The sequence below is a fragment of the Nothoprocta perdicaria genome, unplaced genomic scaffold (genome assembly GCF_003342845.1).
Source record: "Nothoprocta perdicaria isolate Ctin4 unplaced genomic scaffold, notPer1 scaffold_41, whole genome shotgun sequence".
In the NCBI taxonomy this organism is placed as follows: domain Eukaryota; kingdom Metazoa; phylum Chordata; class Aves; order Tinamiformes; family Tinamidae; genus Nothoprocta; species Nothoprocta perdicaria.
In genome coordinates, this window is record NW_020455655.1 from 3,220,486 (window position 1) to 3,239,536 (window position 19,051).

The following is a 19,051-nucleotide window of genomic DNA, read 5'->3' on the forward strand; positions in this document are numbered from 1 at the left end:
GCGCGTGGGGTGCCCGTGCTCACGGCTGTGCTCTCCGCAGGCCGGGCCGCCGAGGGCGGCCGCCCGCTGCAGTGCTCGCCCGGCGCCGGGGCCTCGCTGCCGCCGCCGCGCGCCCAGCGCCTCGGCGCCGACACAGGTAGGGGGGCACCGCGCGGCCCCCTCCGTCCCTTCCTCCCTCCATCCTTCCCTCCATCCTGGGCTCTTCCCCTCTGCGGGCCCGTCTAAGAGAGAGGGGCCGAGGGCGGCCCGTGACCCGCTCGTCCCGCGCTCAGGTAACGGGACACGCTGCGTCCCCTCCTCGTCCTCGGAGTTTCCCGAAGGCTTCTTCACGCCGCAGGAGAGGAAGGACGGCGGGATCGTGATCTACTTCCTCATCATCCTCTACATGTTCCTGGCGGTGTCCATCGTGTGCGACGACTACTTCTTGCCGTCCCTGGAGATCATCAGCGAGTGTGAGTGCCCRGGGGCTCACGGACCAACCGTCCACCTTCCCAGTATTAGCTGTGTTCCCAGTACAGCAGTACTATGTCTGGGTTATTAACAAAGCCTCCTCCCTATAAAAGCCTGAGGAAGCAAAACTTTTTCTGTAGAAAAGCAAAAATTCTTGCAGGTTTCTGTATTTCTCTCAAAGAGGCAAACAGATATCGGCACATACTACTTACATATTGAAGGTATGGCACGGGTGGGAGAAATTAATTACTCTAACTTGGTGATGTCTAATCAAGCTRTGCCCCAGCTTCAGTAGGCTGTGCTGAAATATGACTTAATTAAAATATCAACAAATTAAAAAGATGGTCATAGTAGCTGTCCAACCAAGATTGGGAAACACATCCTTGAACATTGGAAAACGTTCTGCAGAATGGGAACACTGATAGGAATTGTGAGCTTAAATATTGCAGTGAAGCTGACACATCCTTTTATTGATGATAACAATATTGATGTTAACAATATTTATTGATGATAATATTGATGACAGTTAGCCATTCTGCTCTTACTATGTGAACTTGATCCAAAAAGTGATAGTTTCATTTCAAAAGCAGCCAGCTTCAGAACAAAAATCTCATTTCATTCAATCAAGACCCAGGCTCTTACGCTGTCCGTAAAAAAATGAGTACTTGAGTGTAAGATCCGAGCAGCACTAGTCTGAACTTAACTCTGGTATGTGAGGACAGAGCACAGGGATTTGCCCGAGATGGATAAACTCAATGTGGAACAGGTAGCGATAGCACCCAACCCATCCAAGGAACATCCCTACAACTCTCAGCCATATGAAGTAGAATTAAAGCCTAAATAAAAGTACACCTAGATAGGTGTAATTTTTTTATTATCCATAGTTTATTATTAAAACTATTTTTTTGCAATAAAGTTAGAAATAATCAGCCCWAACCTATCCACTAATCAATAAACCTGTTATATTATTTCACTAATCTCAAATAAATACATGCAAAAGGTAAGGAAATGAGGAAAGCTACTTCTATTACAATTTAGTAGCATCCACCCTACACAGACTGAAATAAATAATGGGTGCAGATTGCTGAAATGTATGTGTATTTTCAGCCATTCTTTTACTCTCCCCTCAGGCCTTGGCCTCTCTCAGGATGTTGCTGGAGCAACTTTTATGGCTGCAGGAAGCTCTGCTCCAGAGCTTGTCACTGCTTTTCTGGGTAAGAGATGCATGCGGTGACTCCTCGGAATCTAAAATTCTTTTCCTTGCATGCCAAACAGGAACATAACCAGAAAGAGTGACTTTCCTTACAGGAGTCTTCGTGACAAAGGGAGATATTGGGGTTAGCACCATCCTTGGATCAGCAGTCTATAATCTCCTCGGTATTTGTGCCGCTTGTGGGCTATTTTCTAGTGTGGTATGTACCATTTTTCATAGTTATGCTCCTCCGAGCTGAATGACTATCCTGGTTTACTGACAAAAGCCAAGAGAGACTTACTATGACAACTGTCAAGTTTATTATTTAGTAGCAAAACCAGCATGTAATCAGTTTAAGATAACTTGCTATGAAAGTCTTTAAAAACACTAACTCGTTAAATAGCATAGTTAAGTCATTCCTAAGAATCTTAAGTTTTTACATAATATAGAAACAACATATTGATACAGCATTTACAGCACTTGGTGAAAGTATTACAGACAAGTTCTTTCTAAAAAAAGTAAATGCATGTGTTCTGCAGGTTTCAAGGCTATCCTGTTGGCCACTGTTTAGAGACTGCCTGGCATATACAGTTAGTGTAGTGGCGGTCCTGGCGATGATATCAGACAACAGAATTTACTGGTAAGAGCATACGTAGTGTTGAATTCATGTTGACTGGAAATTAGTGAGATGGTGCTTAAAAACAAACAAAAACACCACCAAACTTCAAGTGGCCTGAACTGCCATTCACTATCAAACATCCTGCTGGCTTTAAAAATATATAGTAAGCCACAACAGTGGTGAAAGTTATTACAGAAACATTAAAACCATGCATATTTATAAAATCTGATCTGCAAATGTTTCTCTCTTTAAACTTCACCATTTGTACCATAACTGTTTTGCCATAGCATTTAGTTGTCTTCATTTACTCATTTCAAGCCTCTCCTTCAATGGCATCGCTCTTCGAAGAAACATTTGTGTGCCAGGAGTAGCTTATGAGCTGCTGAGGTTAACTCCCTTCAGTCAACACTGAAATTCCTGTTGTCCTAGCAAGTCAGCAAGTACCAGATCTCTGAAGTTTGACTCAAAATATCATATATTGTCTCCCTCTCTCTAACCATCACATGAAGACTTTTGAAAATATGAATTCAAGTCAGCAAATTCCCCTAGAAAACATGCAGCTATGCAACACACAAAAAAAGACTCAACAGGGTAGGGCAATTAATCAAACTGATGAAATATAAGGAGACACTCATGAACTTTCATGACACTGCCCATGCAAGTACAAGTAAGTGCTTTTGTGTATTCTCCTTTTGCTACTCAAACAAATTAGTTCTTTGTAAATAGAGCCACTTTGTTTTTTTTTTTTTTTTAATTCTCCATTACTTACACATCATGTAAAATTCCTTTCTTATCCTAGGTATGAAAGTGCTTCCTTGTTATTTATATATGGATGTTATATTCTGGTACTGTGTTTTGACATTAAAGTGAATCAATATATCATGAAGAAGTTTAGTCCCTGCTGTACCTGTTTTGCAAAAGCCATGGAAGAAAATACTGAGCAGCAGCCACTAGTTGGATGGAGGGAAGAGAGTGGACCTCTAATTTGTCAACAATCAAGAAAAGATAGTGGAATTTTTCAAGATGAACTGGACTACTCACAACTTTCAACGAGTTTGCATGGGCTTGATGAAATCTCTAAAGGTACAAGTATTATTACAGTTGTCTGTGCCTTCTACAGGCACTCTGCGTGCCTGTCTAAATCAATTTTAACGAAGAGCAGATTTTAAGATGTTCTTAATAGAGGATGAGTGACTTCAGTAGTAACTGCTACTGTTACCTGCTACTGGATACTGTTGTGACAATGACAAAGGTTCATTGCTCAAAGTTATGCAGTATAGCAAAAGTAAAGAAATAGTTCTGATGAGGCTACAGACCATCTGTTTCCTCTTCCTTTTTTTTWAAATAAAAATAAAGTAGGTTATACTTATTCTTGATAAGCATTTTGTGTAAACCTATACAGAAATGTTCATTTTTAATCTAGTTTGGTTCTCCTAGTGAGGATAAAGTTTCATTTCAGTYTAGTCCAGCCTGATGCTGACTAACRAGGCTACAGTTAGAACTAGAGGAAGAATTTCTTTTACCTTTTTTTTCAGTATTCTTACAAGTAGAGGCATGTTGTATGATTATATGTTATCACTTACTGCTACATTTAAAACAAGTTACTTTTTCTTCAACAGATCACCCAAGCGTCTTTACCATGCCTGAAGCAGATATGAAGAGAATTTTGTGGGTGTTATCACTTCCAATTATTACACTGCTCTATTTGACTATACCCGATTGCAGAAGACAGTTTTGGAGGAACTGGTTCATGGTGACATTTTTATTTTCAGCAGCATGGATTTCTGCAATGACTTACGTTCTCGTATGGATGATAACAATAGCAGGTAGGCACCCAAAGCATTACTGCTATATGGAATCACCCTAGCCAGAATCGCTGAAAAAATGGCAAGTTTTCTCCCTATTAARCAACTTCTTCCCACAGTTGATGGTCAGAGCTTAGCAGTGTGTATTTCACTGTGCAACAAAACCCTAAACCCACAAAAGTTAACATTTCAGACTGCTTAGTTCTTCCCTCTAATGAAAAACCTGCTGCTTCAGACTGTTCTCCATCACATGAATTAGAACTTTTTCACATAGCTGAAAAAAAAAAAGAGCCTACATTTAAATAGACAGTCTCATTAAGCTGTTTCATGAAGTGAAACAGATATATAGTGTTAAACCTGTCAAGCTTCAGCTTGACAAATAGCATCTACCAGGACTGGCATTAACAGTTCAAGTATTCATAAAAGATCCATTATTTTTAGACTTGTAGATTTTCTTGAACACTTTAATGAGAAACTTGGCATTAAAATAATTGCCAAAAAATATCCCCATATTTGTGTACCATTCTGCTTTGAACTAGTGTCACGTGTTACTAACCATTCTTTTTGTGCATGTGTTTACCTCTTACAAATCTTCATCGTATGAAGCAGTAAAAGCTTTACATTAAGTCTTCCTACCAGTGAGAGAAAGGGTGCAAACTTGCATTAAAAAAACCCTAAAAAAGTCTTTAATACCTCAATTTTTTTCTGTCCTGTTTCATTTTCTCCAGCCAGCTTGTAAAAAATCAGATTTTTAATTTTAGGAACAAACAAAATCCAGGAATCTCCATGCAAGAACACAAAATTGTACAAAACCTGCCATTTCCATGTTATAATAGCTCACTAATACTCCTCAAGTATTCTGCTGGTTCAGCATCTTAAACTTGTTTTCAAGTAAGTTCAATGAATAACTCCTTATTAAGTGCAGAAAAAGACTCTGACATTCAGTAGACCTTTAAGAAATTAATAATAGATTGCTGGATGTAACACCCACCAGGTTCACTCCCTGGTCAAATAATTCTTCACTTGTATCTAAAGAGCAGTGGTTTACTGTTTGAATGCTAGAAGCCTTTAAAACAGAATTCCCATGATTTAATTCAAGTTATTGCTGTTCTACTAGACAAAGCACTGATTCATATGAACACTGGTACACTGGAGTTTCAGATAGTGTATTAGTGTTAGTCCACTTTGCAAATTCATCACAAGCAGCATCTGAGTCTTTGTCCCACTACATCTAGGTCAAATATGTTCTATTTACACATTAAAACTCTAAAATTTACATATATATATATATATATATATTCTCAGATCCATTTTTTCCATGAAAGATCATTCAAAAAGGTGCTAATAGTTGCATAAACTGCCTATCAGAATCTCATAAAGGTACCACAGCTGGGGACTAAATTTTGATGATCAAGAATGAATCCAATTTAGTACACCAACTTTTTGTTGCCTGCAAAGAAGTTTTGATTACTACAGCAGGATATTGCTACTAATACACAAACTTAAGTAAGGGTCAAAAAAATAAGACCATTCTCTCTTTATGGTCAATTGCCAGGAAAAAAAAATAAACGAACACTCTATAATTAGAAGATGAATCTAAGAAAAAAGAAAAGGAAAACAGGTTCACCTGAGTTTAAGTTCTATATTATAACCTTGAGAGGGGGCTATAAACTAATGTTTGGTGTATATGATTAGTTAATTCATATTTCAACTTGGTTCACTTGGTATGAACCATTATTTTCCAGCAAGATGTTTTAAAAGTTCATCTTTTTTGGTCCCTCTACCTATAAATTTCTTTATTATAAATTATTTATTTAAAGGAAACTCACAGATTATAAACACTTATGAGCTATTTAATAATTATTTCTTTTGATTCTTCTGAATCCATTAAGGAACTGAAAAACTGCACCTTTTTAACTGAAAAGTTAAAGCCATATAAGTTGACAAATTACTGYAGTGATGATCTCAACTACCTTCCTCCCTAACAAAAATATCCTCTTTTTTTCCTCCTCCTCTAAAGGGCAGGTAATTTTAATAGCTTGCTTCATGGGAATTTGAAGTACTAACCATGAGATGCCCCAAAATATAAAAGATTATTATATGTTTTAAAGAGCGGGGCAGGTAGGGGTAGGGGTAAGATTTAAGTTTTTAAAGCGTCTGAAAAACCATCTCCTAACTGGCATTCTCTCGAGCAATGGAGATGTTGTATCGAAGTCTTTAAAAAAAAAGCTTATGAAATAAGATGGCCGTTATTATACTGTGTATTTTTCCCCTCTCCTTTTATTCAACTGAAAAACGAGGACAAGGTGATGTTTATTTTAACCACTTTAAATCAACTATATATAAACTCATCTATAAGTTAACTGGCAGATTCCTTTCGGAATTACCATATGGTTACTAATCCTTTCACCAGCAGACAAAAGCCCAAAGCAATTTCTCTGGGTGAAATTTTGGTATATTGGCATTTTCTCTCCTCATTTATCAACTGCAGGTGAAACRCTGGGAGTTCCAGAGTCCATAATGGGCCTCACACTACTAGCTGCAGGAACAAGTGTACCAGATACAGTTGCAAGTGTGCTGGTGGCTCAGAAAGGTAAAGATTTTGCTGTTCAGGCCCATTCCACTGAATATGTTTGAAATGAACTATAGAAAAGAAACAACTTCAAACTGTTGTTACCGCTTCAAAAGCTTAAGTATACTAATACTAAATGAAGTGGCTTACCTGAAGKAGCTGTGTTTCAGCTATTTAAAAACTCTGGAGTATTCCAGGCAAATATTCCAGATGAGTTTGATTTGCTGTTGATCAAGTGTTACAATCTTACTACAAAACGCAACTGTAGGTCATGGTATTTTAAACATGAATGGATTTTATAATTGCCTGACTACGTATTTTAAGTGCAGCTGTGCAGATGCTGGTGATCTAGAGAGACAATTCTTTTTATGCCTATGGTACCTAAAACCACACACTGTATAATCATGGTTATAGTTCCTTAAGCTAGAAGTCTGAAAAGGGTGCTCTGTGAGAAATTAAGGGCTGACAGTCTGTTCCTCAAAAAAAGTCTGGCAATTTCATACGATACAATGAAATAGGCTCATTTATTTCATTTTGTTTTGCAGGAAATGGAGATATGGCTATGTCTAACATTGTGGGATCCAACGTATTTGACATGCTGTGTTTGGGAATACCTTGGTTTATCAAAACTGCATTCATAAATACATCAGGACCCATAGAAGTGAACAGCAGTGGTTTGACATACACAGCCATTTCCCTCATCTGCTCTGTTGTTTTTATTTTTCTGGCAGTTCACCTGAATGGCTGGAAAATAGATAAAAAACTGGGAGCGATCTGTCTTGTAYTGTACTTAGTATTTACTGTAGTATCAATTTTGTATGAACTTGGCATCATAGGGAACAATCCTACAAGGGTCTGTGGTAACTAGTTTTAATAAATGATTATACTGAGGAAAAAAATAAAAGCAATAGACAAAGATCAGTTTCTTCGTTTAGTCCAAAAAAAAAAAAAATCCAGAATTCCCACTGGGCTCTAAGTCTTATTTACAGAACCAACTCATGGCGTTGAAGTAACATTAAGTAGAACTAAAGTAAAACAAAAACATCACAGCCTATTTGGAGCCCTTTCTTTTAAAGTCAAGAATTACGCTATGACTACAATGCACATATAAAACAAAAATTCCGGAAAAAAAAAAAAAGACATCTAGTTTTTACATTACATTGTTGATACAAGCTGGGGAAAAATCAGAAAACACTAAACAAATCCCACTAATGCAATCTTGAGATTAACAGAGAGAAAATGGCTTATTTTATTAAAAACAGTATAACCATTCATTTAAACTGAATGACTAATTCACACTTGGCCTAATTTTCCAAAGGTGCTGAGCAGCAGGTCCCACTGTCTAATAGGACCTGCAGGTAGCTCAGTGCCTCTAAAAAAACAAAACCAACCAAACAAACAAATCAGGCAAATTGTCTTTAAAAACCAAACATTGTAAGGTTCAGTTAACAAATATCACAGTATATKAAACACTATACTGTTAAAGGCTGGTGGGATTTAAAAGTTCCTTTTTACAGCTTTTGTAAGCATACAGTGTTACTAAAAATGACTTAATAGGATAGAGAAGCTAAACAGACATAGGAATGTTCCTGAACATGTACGTTTAAGTTACGCATTGCGATCCAAGCGTACATCAATTTCTCTGCCACTGATTTTTATGCCGTTCATTATCCTACAGGCCTTTTCAGCAGATTCTGGTGAGTCAAATCTGACTGTTCCACAACCTTTTGACTTTCCATTCTCCATTTTTATTTCTGCAAACATTACATGACCTGAGTAAATAAGTTAAACAGCAGTTATTGTTAGGCTTCCATGAACCAACAACTAAAAGAATTATTTAAGAATATTTTAAAAGGCTTTTAAAATATAATCTATAGAGGCATAAAATTAGTACTTGCAGACCAATGACCATTCAGAAAAGGTGTCATGGATCAAAAGAGCAGCAAACAGTCCAAATGAAGGCCCCCTATTTCTTTTCTAGTAGGTCAAAGTATGGCTATATTTGACCTCAACTTTGAAAATAACCTTTCCTACTAGGCTGTTTTGTGTTTCATTCAGCTACCCTGCCAAAACGTGACTATTAAGATCCATAAACTGAATTCTGGTTCAGTCTAATCCACCACATTCACTACAGTAAAATACCAAGAAATCACAGCAATCAATTATGCCAAGAAGTTACATACCAAGATTAGAAACTGAAAAATAGTMAAGTTACCACTTAAAAGGGGAGAAGTAGCAACATGCAAAGGCCAGTTATCTTCTCTGTTTCCTCACAGGGAGATTATTTGCTCATAAGGCAGTATTTTTACACCACAGAATACCAACACTTTCATAGCAAAGAAAAGATTCAGTGCTTAGAGCAAATGATTTTTTGATTAGGATAATTTGTAGCGCACTACTCTCAAGTCCCAAAATGCTGGTAAGAACAAGCAAGTCTCCCTAAAATACATTGCTTTTTAAAACATATAATATGAAACTGGCCTTTCACTGAAAGAAACTGCAAACGTAGAGACACATTCTTTATAGCCCCTCATGATACTGATATCCAGACTGTTACTTATATTTGTGCTTATCATTCTTAAAAATAATTGCTGCATGTTAGCTGCTGAATAATTACAGCAAAATCTCAATTATCTCAAAAAGTCATTTCTAGAAAACAATAACCTGAGTATAAATGTAAGTATATTATAAAAAAAAAAAAAAAATGGTGTTAACAGGGTATCTGTAACTTCACAAAAATACAGATATTCAATATAAATCACTTGATATTACAACTGTGCTTGCACAAGAAGTTGAACTTCCTTAAGAATGTGTTTTAAATACTTTGTAGCTAAAAATGGCTAAGAACTGTTAAATGCTCTGCATAAGGTTTTTATGTTCACCTGTCTATCCATATTAAGGGAGAAGGGGAAAAAAACAAGRCAAGTAACATATGAAGACTTCTGCAGCACAATCAACAATTAACAAGGTCTTGTTGATTGCATGGATGAGTTTGTTAACCAAGATTAGGGAACCACATGTGGTTAAAGACTGAGCCTGAGTTATGGGGCAGACTTTTACATAATGCTTCAGTTGAGTGGAATCATTAGCATGAGACTAGGATAYGGACTTGCAACTCCAGGAATTACATTAACAGCAGTACAGTCCTGAAGGCAGTAAAAAAAATTTTCACTCTGAAAAGATGGAGCACTAGATGGGCTGTAATTCAGCAACAAAAGCTTCAAATCCTACACAACATTTCAACACCCGAAAGTCAGCATAGTTTTAACTGCAAGTTCTAACTGGTAACAAATTTGCAAATGACTGTGTGAAGACTGTCTTCACTATTAGATAGCAGTACTATATTTAAAATTATTTCTCTTTCCTGTCTCTCCAAAATAAGCAAAGCTGTCCTGTAAGCCTGCTAAAACTTTCMATTCTGAAAGTGAGTTCTGAAAAGATATATATTTCTACATCCAAGCGTCACTTTTCATTCATTTCTGTAGAAAGACAACTTTTCTAAATTAGAAAATTACTGGATATTCAAGAAATTCTGTATCTTACATAAAAAAAATGTATTTTTTTAAGGAAAAGGGAAGCATTATAGCCCACCTGCAAATATGTTAATCAGGACCACTTACCTTCTTAAAAATGTATTTGACACTTTGGCAGAATTAACAACTCTGCCTCTGTGGTACTCTGATACTCTGSAGTATCATTTCAGTGCAGGAGGTAWAACCCGGAGGAAGCCCACACCCCTGCAGGCATTTGTCTTAAAATACACACAGTTATACACTATGTATCAACAAAAAAAAAATACATTAACACCTGCTTCAAAAAATAAATGAACAAATAAACACCTCAAAGGGAAGTTTTATTAATGGAATGGATTAAAGTGTGTAATATCTGAGCACTGAAAGCCAACAGGCCGTGTTGTGTCTTGGTTTCATACTGCAGAATCATGTCTAAGACATGGCTAGAAAGAATTTCTGTAACTTTCATGAAAGCAAGAAGGATTAGGCTGGCAAACTTATTTAGGTTAAGGCCACAACCTCATCCTACTGTTCTTGTCTAATATACATCATATAGACCATGAAGTCAGTGGAATTTAGGAGAGATGAGATTCACATACATACCACATTGACTGAATTTCTCCTTTAGCTTCTGCCAAGTCAAATCAAAAGGAAGCTAGAATAAAAAGGAGTATTAATAACATTAAATATTACATAGGAAAAGCATGAAATCAAACATGCACAAAAAATAAGCCAATGCTTTCTATGTATCCCAATGCTTACATTTCTGACAAATATCTGGTTGCCTTTAGAGCCTAATCTCTCTCTCACAGCGCYTCCCATTGGGCCAGCTACAAATCCTCGGTCCATATCAATGTTCCTGTCCAGGCCTCCACCCAGGGCCGGTCCCATTCGATCAAAACCAGAACCCATCCGATCCATGCCCATTCCCATTCTACCAGGCATACCACCCATTCCGCCACCTACACAGAGAAAGAAAAGAGAAACATATTTTTCTTTTAAATATGCAAGTACTTTGGAAAAATTAAAAATGATTTTGTCAGGAGAAAAAAATCTTACTAAAGCTGATGCAATACAAAGTCTAACAATACATGCAGTGATTCATACAGTAACACACCTGGTATTTTAAGTATTTTAGAAGATATAAAACGTCAGTTTAAAAATAAAAAAAACAAACTGCATCAAGCTTTTGTCATCTCATCTAGCATAGTAAATGTTGAACAACATATGTAAAAAAATGAGATTGAGAAGTTGTCCAGTTTCCTTAATAAAAAATCATAATACAGCACACCAGATGGCGTGGATTGGCAGGATTCAGGATTCATAAAAGTATGTTTTAATACCCAAACTACAGAAAATCTGATAATTGCATGGAGCTAAATAATTTATTCAAATCACTCTTTTACTTATATTTTACAGAGAGGGAAAAGAAAAAAAGGACAATAAATCCATACTTTAATAACCATCTTCGAAGGTGTCTATAATGAACACTTAGATTACTCCCTTAGAGTAACAATGGTGAAGGACAAGGAAAGAAGACCAAATGAAACCAGGCATTTTTTTGGTTTGTCCATTACTAAAGCTCTTCTAATGTTATGCTGTGATTTGCCACAAGAAAATTTAATCGTTGTCATACTCATTCTTCCAAAAGGATCGCCGAAGCCACGGTTCAAGGCSATCTCACTACGCACAAAATCTCTGTCTATATTTCCTCCGATTCCACCACGGAACATTTCTGTAGGGAACAAAGCACAAAATGGTAATATTCTGATCTCTGTATTAAAACCACTGTTCATACTGGACTTGTTTTTTCAGCTGCTTGTTGAAAGAGAAATGAACTTAAAGCAGAAGTCAGAAGTCATTTACTACTTCCCATGCCAGCTGCCATGCCTCCCGTGTCAGCTCCTATGCCTCCACTCCTGTCACTGTTCACAACTCCTCTGAAGTCAGACCTCCATTATGCAACTCTCTGTAAGGGGCTTCCATAAGACTCACAGATAAGCAGTAAAAAGTAAAATGGGAAAAATATTCACTTGCCTCCCATTCGGCCAACTCCAAATCCTCTCATATGAGCCATTCCTTCCATCCCACGAAAGCCAGCAAGTCCTGTATAATAAGACAAAGTGTTTTCTATGCAATAGATAAAATAAAACAAGGGGAACAAAGAAAACAACCAARACACCTTAACACAGAAGAACTTCACTGCACATACCGCCTCCTATTCTGTTCACTCCACCAAATCCTGGGCCATCCATTCCCATACCTTTAAAACAGAGAGACAAACACCATTTAAAGTACAGTTAAGTTCCCATTAGATTTTTATAAATGCAGAAGTAGTTAACATTTCAAAGGCACCATACACAAGGCTTATTTTGACAGGAATATATAATTCTTCCAAACACAGAAATGACAATTATAAAGTTCTGTAACTTGTAAACTAGGAGCACAGATTTACCTCCTGGACCTATACTGCCCATTCCACCACCCATGCTCAATTGTGTCGCACTGATGGGCTGTCCACCTGGTCCAAGTCCCATACCAATGCCACCAAGACCACCTTAAAAAATCAAAGTAAGTATCATCAGACCATACAACTATCTATACAAGTAAGCACAAAGTAGTACCAAAAACATTCCAAGACTCTATTTCTARAGTGAACAGGGGGGCCGGGAAGGAGCAGCTCTCCCAAAAGAGAAGAGTCTGTACTTACGAGGTAAGTGAGGAGCTTTGCTGTCTGCAACATGGAAATCTTCATGAGGAACCGATTTGTCATCCTGATTCAAAAAAAAAGGCAAGGATATTATGCTAAAATCTTTTTAATGTTTAACAGAGATATAYAAGACAAGAAGAAATGTAAACAACTTACCATTTTTACATGCATGGGTCTATCAAACAAGAACTGTCCATTGAACATAGCTAAAGAAATGCAAGTCAAGAAATTTAACTACAAAAGGCAACTCATTTTTTCAGAAATCACTGTAACAAATTATGATCATTGTCTCACCATTTTTAGCAGCCTTATCTTTCCTTGTCTAATCCGTAAAATGACAGATCAAAAATCCACTTTAGATTCCACTTTAAAAGCTCAATCTTAAAAATAACTTAAAATTGTGGTAGAAGGTATATAAAGTACTCGGAACATAAAAGTTGGTTTCATACATGTCATGTTCTTAATTTTAAGTTTGTTCCAACATTATCAGAAACACCTTTTTAAATTTTGGCAGTTAATTCAGTAATTAATTTAAAAAATTTGAGTATTATACTCTAATCTTTATACGCTGCAACACAAATAAGCACCATTTGCAAAACTAATTATAGGCCAGTAACCAAAGATGAATCTATACATGACCAGTTATTCTAAATCAAGGATACATATTGCTTGAACAGCTTCAATTGCTTGTTCAAATGTAACTGTTCCCATTCCACGACTCTTGCCATCTTTGTCTTCTTTGATGTCTGCACGTTTTACAGTTCCAGCAATGCTGAAAACCTCCTTCAGTTTCTTCCAGCCAACTTTGAAGTCAAGCTTACGTATAAAAACACATGAGCAATTTCAGTGCACGTTTCTATTCTGTTATTAAATTTGGAAGAGATTTTCTTTATTGTAATAGGTTTCTGGTTCTCAAAATGCTTATTATTCATGAATAGCTACAATTTTCTAATATATATATATATAAATATACTATAAGGAAGTCTAACAAAAACTTTAACTTAAAAGCAACAATTTATACTCTGCATACCTATTTCACTTTTCAAATTAACATGCTAGAAAAAACCCATCCTGTCAATTTTATGAGCAGCTATACTCTGTGTGTCCCCCATTGGATATATTTGTGGGGATGTTCATTTCATTCGCTCTTTATATGCGGAGATTTAAGATAGATTATAACTAAGTTAATCTAAAGTAATTAGCAAAATAACATGTCATACTGGTATGGTACAGTATTCAATATGGTGTATTGAATTTTTAAAAAAATACAGCAGAGTAATACCATTGTAATTACGCAGTGAAAAGATGTGCAGTCATCACTTGATCAGAATAAGTACTTTATAAAGTAATTAAAAGTGTATATCAACATTGAGAGTTCAACATATCTCTCACATCCAAAATCTGGCTATATATCCCACTTGTTAGCCAAATACACTAATTATGAACATTTCTCACTTCCTTTGAAAAATCAGTTTTGCAGGAATGAAATATATTTCAGGAAGATCAAATACCAATTTAAAAATTGATAGTTAAACTTACATTAGCGACAAAAATAGTGGACCCAAGCCTGCCTGCCTGCAAGTTACTGATAACCTCAGGAGGAATGTTTGGATTATTGAGAATAGAAGGTGGCAAATTCATTAATCCAGGTGTCATATCAGGTCCATGTCCTCCTGGAAACTGTCCTCCTACACGCTGTAATGCCCTACGAGCATGTTCACCTTCAGGGTCCTGCAAAATGTTCAAAAATAAAGCCAGCTTAGTCACCAATAGCATGACCAGTAAAAAGAAAAGGTACTATTTAATTTCTACATAAACCCATCAAAATAATCAACTAACATCCTTGTCCGTGTGAGAGGGATCAAGAACTGTATTAGCATGGAGACCTAATTCCCTCACCTCTAGAGGTGGGTCCTTTCAGATGAGGGTTGAGGCATATTGGCAAAGCACTTGTAGAGGAAGCGTGCACTGCCACTTCACATGCTGTACCTAGCCTATGGACAAGTAGAAAAGATTTCAATCTAAAGGACTGTCAGTCTAGTACTCTCTTCCAAGAACTGAATTAATTCGTTTTCTTTGATGTGTTAATATCATTATTATAATTTTAAGTGGACATAAAGAACTGCATAAGACACCATTATATGCTACAACGCTACAAAAAAAGCTGTCATAAATTTCACTTCCCAATCCACTCAAGTACCCTATTCCCAAACCCTTCCTCCTTTTTTTTTTTTTTTTTGAAACAAGTAAATAATCTGAACATAATAGCACCAGACAATTCTCAGGTAAGAATATAAAATTAAAGAGAAGAGTGTTTTAAAGAAAGACGGCATTTGATTATTTTCACTTTAGGACACAGACTTTTTGTCAGTTCATGTGACATAGTATCAAGATTTTCTGCAAGCCAACAGGCATTTTAGTTCATTAAAAATATATGAAAATAAGTAAACTGGAAATTACACTCAGAAAACTGTAACATCATTTCAGTATTTAGAGCGACCTCACTATTTCAAGTTAAGAGCAGCAGCAATATTCATACCTCTTTAATATTCAGGGGTCTTCCACTAAGATTGTACTTGTTCATAGCTTCTAATGCTTTCTTAACAAAATCTTCATCTTTGAATTCAACCACGCTTAGAGGGAATAAAATATTTGGAATATTAAAACAAAGTTTAAAATGTTAAAATTAACAGATTATTTGGATAGCAATGTATCTCTACACTCTGAAAATAAAAAAGAAACTTACCCACAACCCTACATCCATAATGATTTGCCATCATATGTAAAGAAAGAGGAAAAAAAGAAAGTCAGTCAACACACAGACCAGATTATTTAACATTTCAGTTAAAGATCCCAGCTCACTGTTAAGTAACTATTCATCAAGTTATTTTCAGCCTCAGAAATAATATGTTCTTTACATGTAGCCAAGCTGATTTTTCCTATTCCTTTAACATACAAAGCACTGAAATTGAAGAGAATACATTATATTTTATTCTCTTTGAGCCAAACCAGAATTGGACAACAGAAAAGTGCCACACAGATCCATGTAAAGACAACTGGAGAAGGGAAAGGGAGCAGGGAGAAAGGGGAAAAAAAGTGAAAAAAGAAAAAAAAATAAGAAAAGAAAGAGAAAAAAGAAAGAAAGAAAGAAAGAAAGAAAAAGAACCCAAAACATAACCAAAAATTGCTCAGGACACTCATTGTGTCATAAAAGCTAACATCTAACTACAAAATTCAAATCCACACACATCAAATACACCAGTATGATGAACAAGGAGTCTGCATACCTCTTCAGTATTGCTAGTACATTTGACAGATGACTTGGTAAGAAAACAACCTTATTGACTGCACCAAAATCCTTGTCATAAAGAGTTTAGGCTCGCTCTAAGTGAAGCAAAGCTGAAAGCATGTTTTAGTTTTAACAAGCATTGAAGAGAGTTGTTTACAACAATTGTTACAACTTCAGCTAGGACTCAAACCTGTATTTCTCATGTTCTCACTGCAGGTTTGAGCTGCTATCGGCCAAACTTTTGACTATTTTAAAGAAGACAAAGGAGCTTTAACCAATCTCCACTCGCGGTGCCTATTGCTGGCACGCTGCTGGCTACCAACCATCTCCATCCATTTAGTTTTTAAAAAAGCAAGTACATTAATCCAGTGTTCAGAGTACCAACCCTGCAAAGCTGTCAAATCGGGCACTTCAAACAGTGTATTCTTAACTTAGATTTTCATACTTATTGGCCTCAAAAATACTACACTAACAAATTTTAAATCCAATCAGTGATTAATTGCATGTCCTTTATAGGCAATTACATGAAAGAGATTTGTAACAAAACAAACATGTTGGCTAAAAAGCATTATTTAAATGCCCTTTGTTAACATTTACAAAATATTGTCCTTCAGAGCCAGCTAGTTTGAGTTGCATAGAAGTGTCAGCCTATTTCTAATATAGAACTCTCAGGGCTATCATAATGAAAATTAATGTAAAAATGAAACTTACTTTCCAATACTGGTACAGATATTATACAAAAATAAAACTGCTGAGGAACTTTTAAACCTCTAGCAGATTGTTGCCCACGGCACTTACCCTTGATTTTCCTTCAGCATCCTTAAACAGCTCCACGTATGTAACCTCACCAACTACATAAGACATACAAAGGGAAAATACCAAGAGACAATGCATTTAAACACCAGTAGCTTTCTTTACTGTGCCCCTGTGCACAACTCTACAGAGAAGCACCTATTATTCACCAACAATCAAAACCAGACCAACATACCTCCTGTCAATGGCTATGTAATTTAGCTAATTTTCAGAAATCAGAAATATTCAGCAGCCACATTCTCAAAGCTAAAACCAAACAACTATATTGAACCTAATTCATACTACAGATCATATTTTGGCCAGTATGATATAGTTGGTGAACAAATTCAAAAATACACATAGTCCCTTAACCTAACAAATGAAACAGCAACATTCACTGAAAAGTGTTAATTTATCATACTACTCACAACACCTGTTTTAAGGTGACTTTCTACCTGAGTGTCTTCAATCATAAGTTTGCCTTCAATAATAACCAAATTTACACATCAAATAAATCACAGCAAGCCACTCACTTTCTAATGTAGGAACTTTCAGTAAATAAACCAATCAAATAGTCGTGTCACCTTACAACAGATACACCAGCAGTGACAAAAGGATTTTTTTTTGCATTTTCACAGCCTAGAACCCAAGTGTGCTTTGCATTGCTTTCGAAGAATCAATATTTTCGAGAAAAATATAGGACTAACTTTTTATTGAATTCATATATTAGGATTATTTTCTCCAAACTTCATAATAAAGAGTTTGGGTATTAAGATTACTCTATGAAAGCTGCAACAATAGAAACAAGCTTTTAATATAAATCTCCAGACAAACAGTCATGGCAGTAGTGACAATGCAGACAAAAGTTAATTCGACAGCCAGATTCCACTAAAGAAATACAAAACAACTTTTAAAAGACACCCTTTATTTTTCGTATGTTAACACACTATAAGTGTTGCTTAAATATAGTAGGCCTTAAAAAAAAATCTACAAAGACTACAACTAGACAAAACACAATCCCTTTAAGAAGTCATGCATATACTCTCTACTGTCACACTAGAATGGCAGAAGATAGTGAACACTTCGTTTACCCATCCTATCCTGCAATGCAATTGTCTTGGATGAAAGAGGGGGAAGGAAGAGAGATATACCAAGTAAAAGCCCAAATAAATAAATAAATGAAGAAATAAAAGAAAAAAATAACAAATCTGTGTGGCTCAAAGGACTATATATRCTTTATGTAAGCTCTTCCCCTCTCTATAATTAAGGGCACTATCAAGAGTAAGTTACCTTTCTCTCTCATAAGATCTTTAATAGCTTGCCATTTCATGTCATATGGGATGTTGCTAATGAAAACTCTATTACGATTAGTAGCTTTCTTCTCTCCAGTGCTGACATTCTTCTCCTTTGAATATGGATGGAATCTATTCTTGTTCCCAAGAGAAGGGATTGCCTTCGGTTTCGGAACATGTTTCTCTTTCATAGGTGCTTTCTCTTCTTTTGCTGTCTCATCATTATCCCTACATTTGAAAAAAATACATAAAACAAAGACACAACAGAGGACACCAAAAATATTAGTTCTGCATTGATAATTAGAATATTTTCTATGCTATTAGAAATCCCATAATGACGAATCTAGCTTTTCAAAGTTTTTTTTTAAAAAGTACTATTTCAAGATATACTACTTTATTTAGAACAAAAATATATGATACAGGAGATTTGTTGTACTGTAATTGCAAAACTTGTATCTCACTACTTCAGTTCTCACTACTTCAGTTACATTCCATTGCCATGGAGAGTTTCAAGACTCAGCAGGACAATATTATGAAACTACTACAAGCATTAAAAAACAACTGACATACATGAAAAACAACCCACTGCACCCACTCTTTGGTGCATTAATAGCTTTCACATCAAGTTGGCTAAGTTGCACAACATTCACCACAGAATTGAGATTGTTTCAGCTCTAATTCACAGACGAGCTTGATATATTTCTTTCAACATAATAATATATAAAAAACTCTAATAAGCAAATTACTTTTTGTTTACCTCATCAATCATTTTTGTCCATTTGTGCCAGAGTGTTTTTAAATAGAAATTAAAATTCAAT

At 36.0% G+C, this 19,051-nt stretch overlaps 2 protein-coding genes across 3 annotated transcripts; one reads left to right on the plus strand and one right to left on the minus strand.

Moving 5' to 3' along the window:
- Nucleotides 1-279: 279 nt before the first annotated feature.
- Nucleotides 280-7,847, plus strand: SLC24A5 (solute carrier family 24 member 5). Its single transcript, XM_026045672.1, has 8 exons — nt 280-452; nt 1,581-1,664; nt 1,759-1,862; nt 2,182-2,282; nt 3,061-3,344; nt 3,881-4,087; nt 6,558-6,659; nt 7,184-7,847. The coding sequence occupies exons 1-8, from the start codon at nt 386-388 to the stop codon at nt 7,504-7,506; spliced, it is 1,272 nt and encodes a 423-aa protein (XP_025901457.1). The 5' UTR covers nt 280-385; the 3' UTR covers nt 7,507-7,847.
- Nucleotides 7,585-18,467, minus strand: MYEF2 (myelin expression factor 2). 2 transcript variants are annotated; one of them, XM_026045675.1, is made up of 15 exons: nt 18,232-18,467; nt 16,948-17,000; nt 15,607-15,614; nt 15,400-15,493; nt 14,400-14,591; nt 13,523-13,676; nt 13,017-13,066; nt 12,861-12,924; nt 12,606-12,707; nt 12,363-12,413; nt 12,188-12,256; nt 11,787-11,885; nt 10,913-11,112; nt 10,754-10,805; nt 7,585-8,410 (listed from the first exon to the last, which is right to left on the minus strand). In XM_026045675.1, the coding sequence occupies exons 1-15, from the start codon at nt 18,422-18,424 to the stop codon at nt 8,247-8,249; spliced, it is 1,545 nt and encodes a 514-aa protein (XP_025901460.1). In that variant the 5' UTR covers nt 18,425-18,467; the 3' UTR covers nt 7,585-8,246. The 2 variants fall into 2 exon arrangements, with proteins under 2 accessions (XP_025901460.1, XP_025901458.1); XM_026045673.1 differs by having other exon boundaries at nt 11,691-11,885.
- Nucleotides 18,468-19,051: the final 584 nt, after the last annotated feature.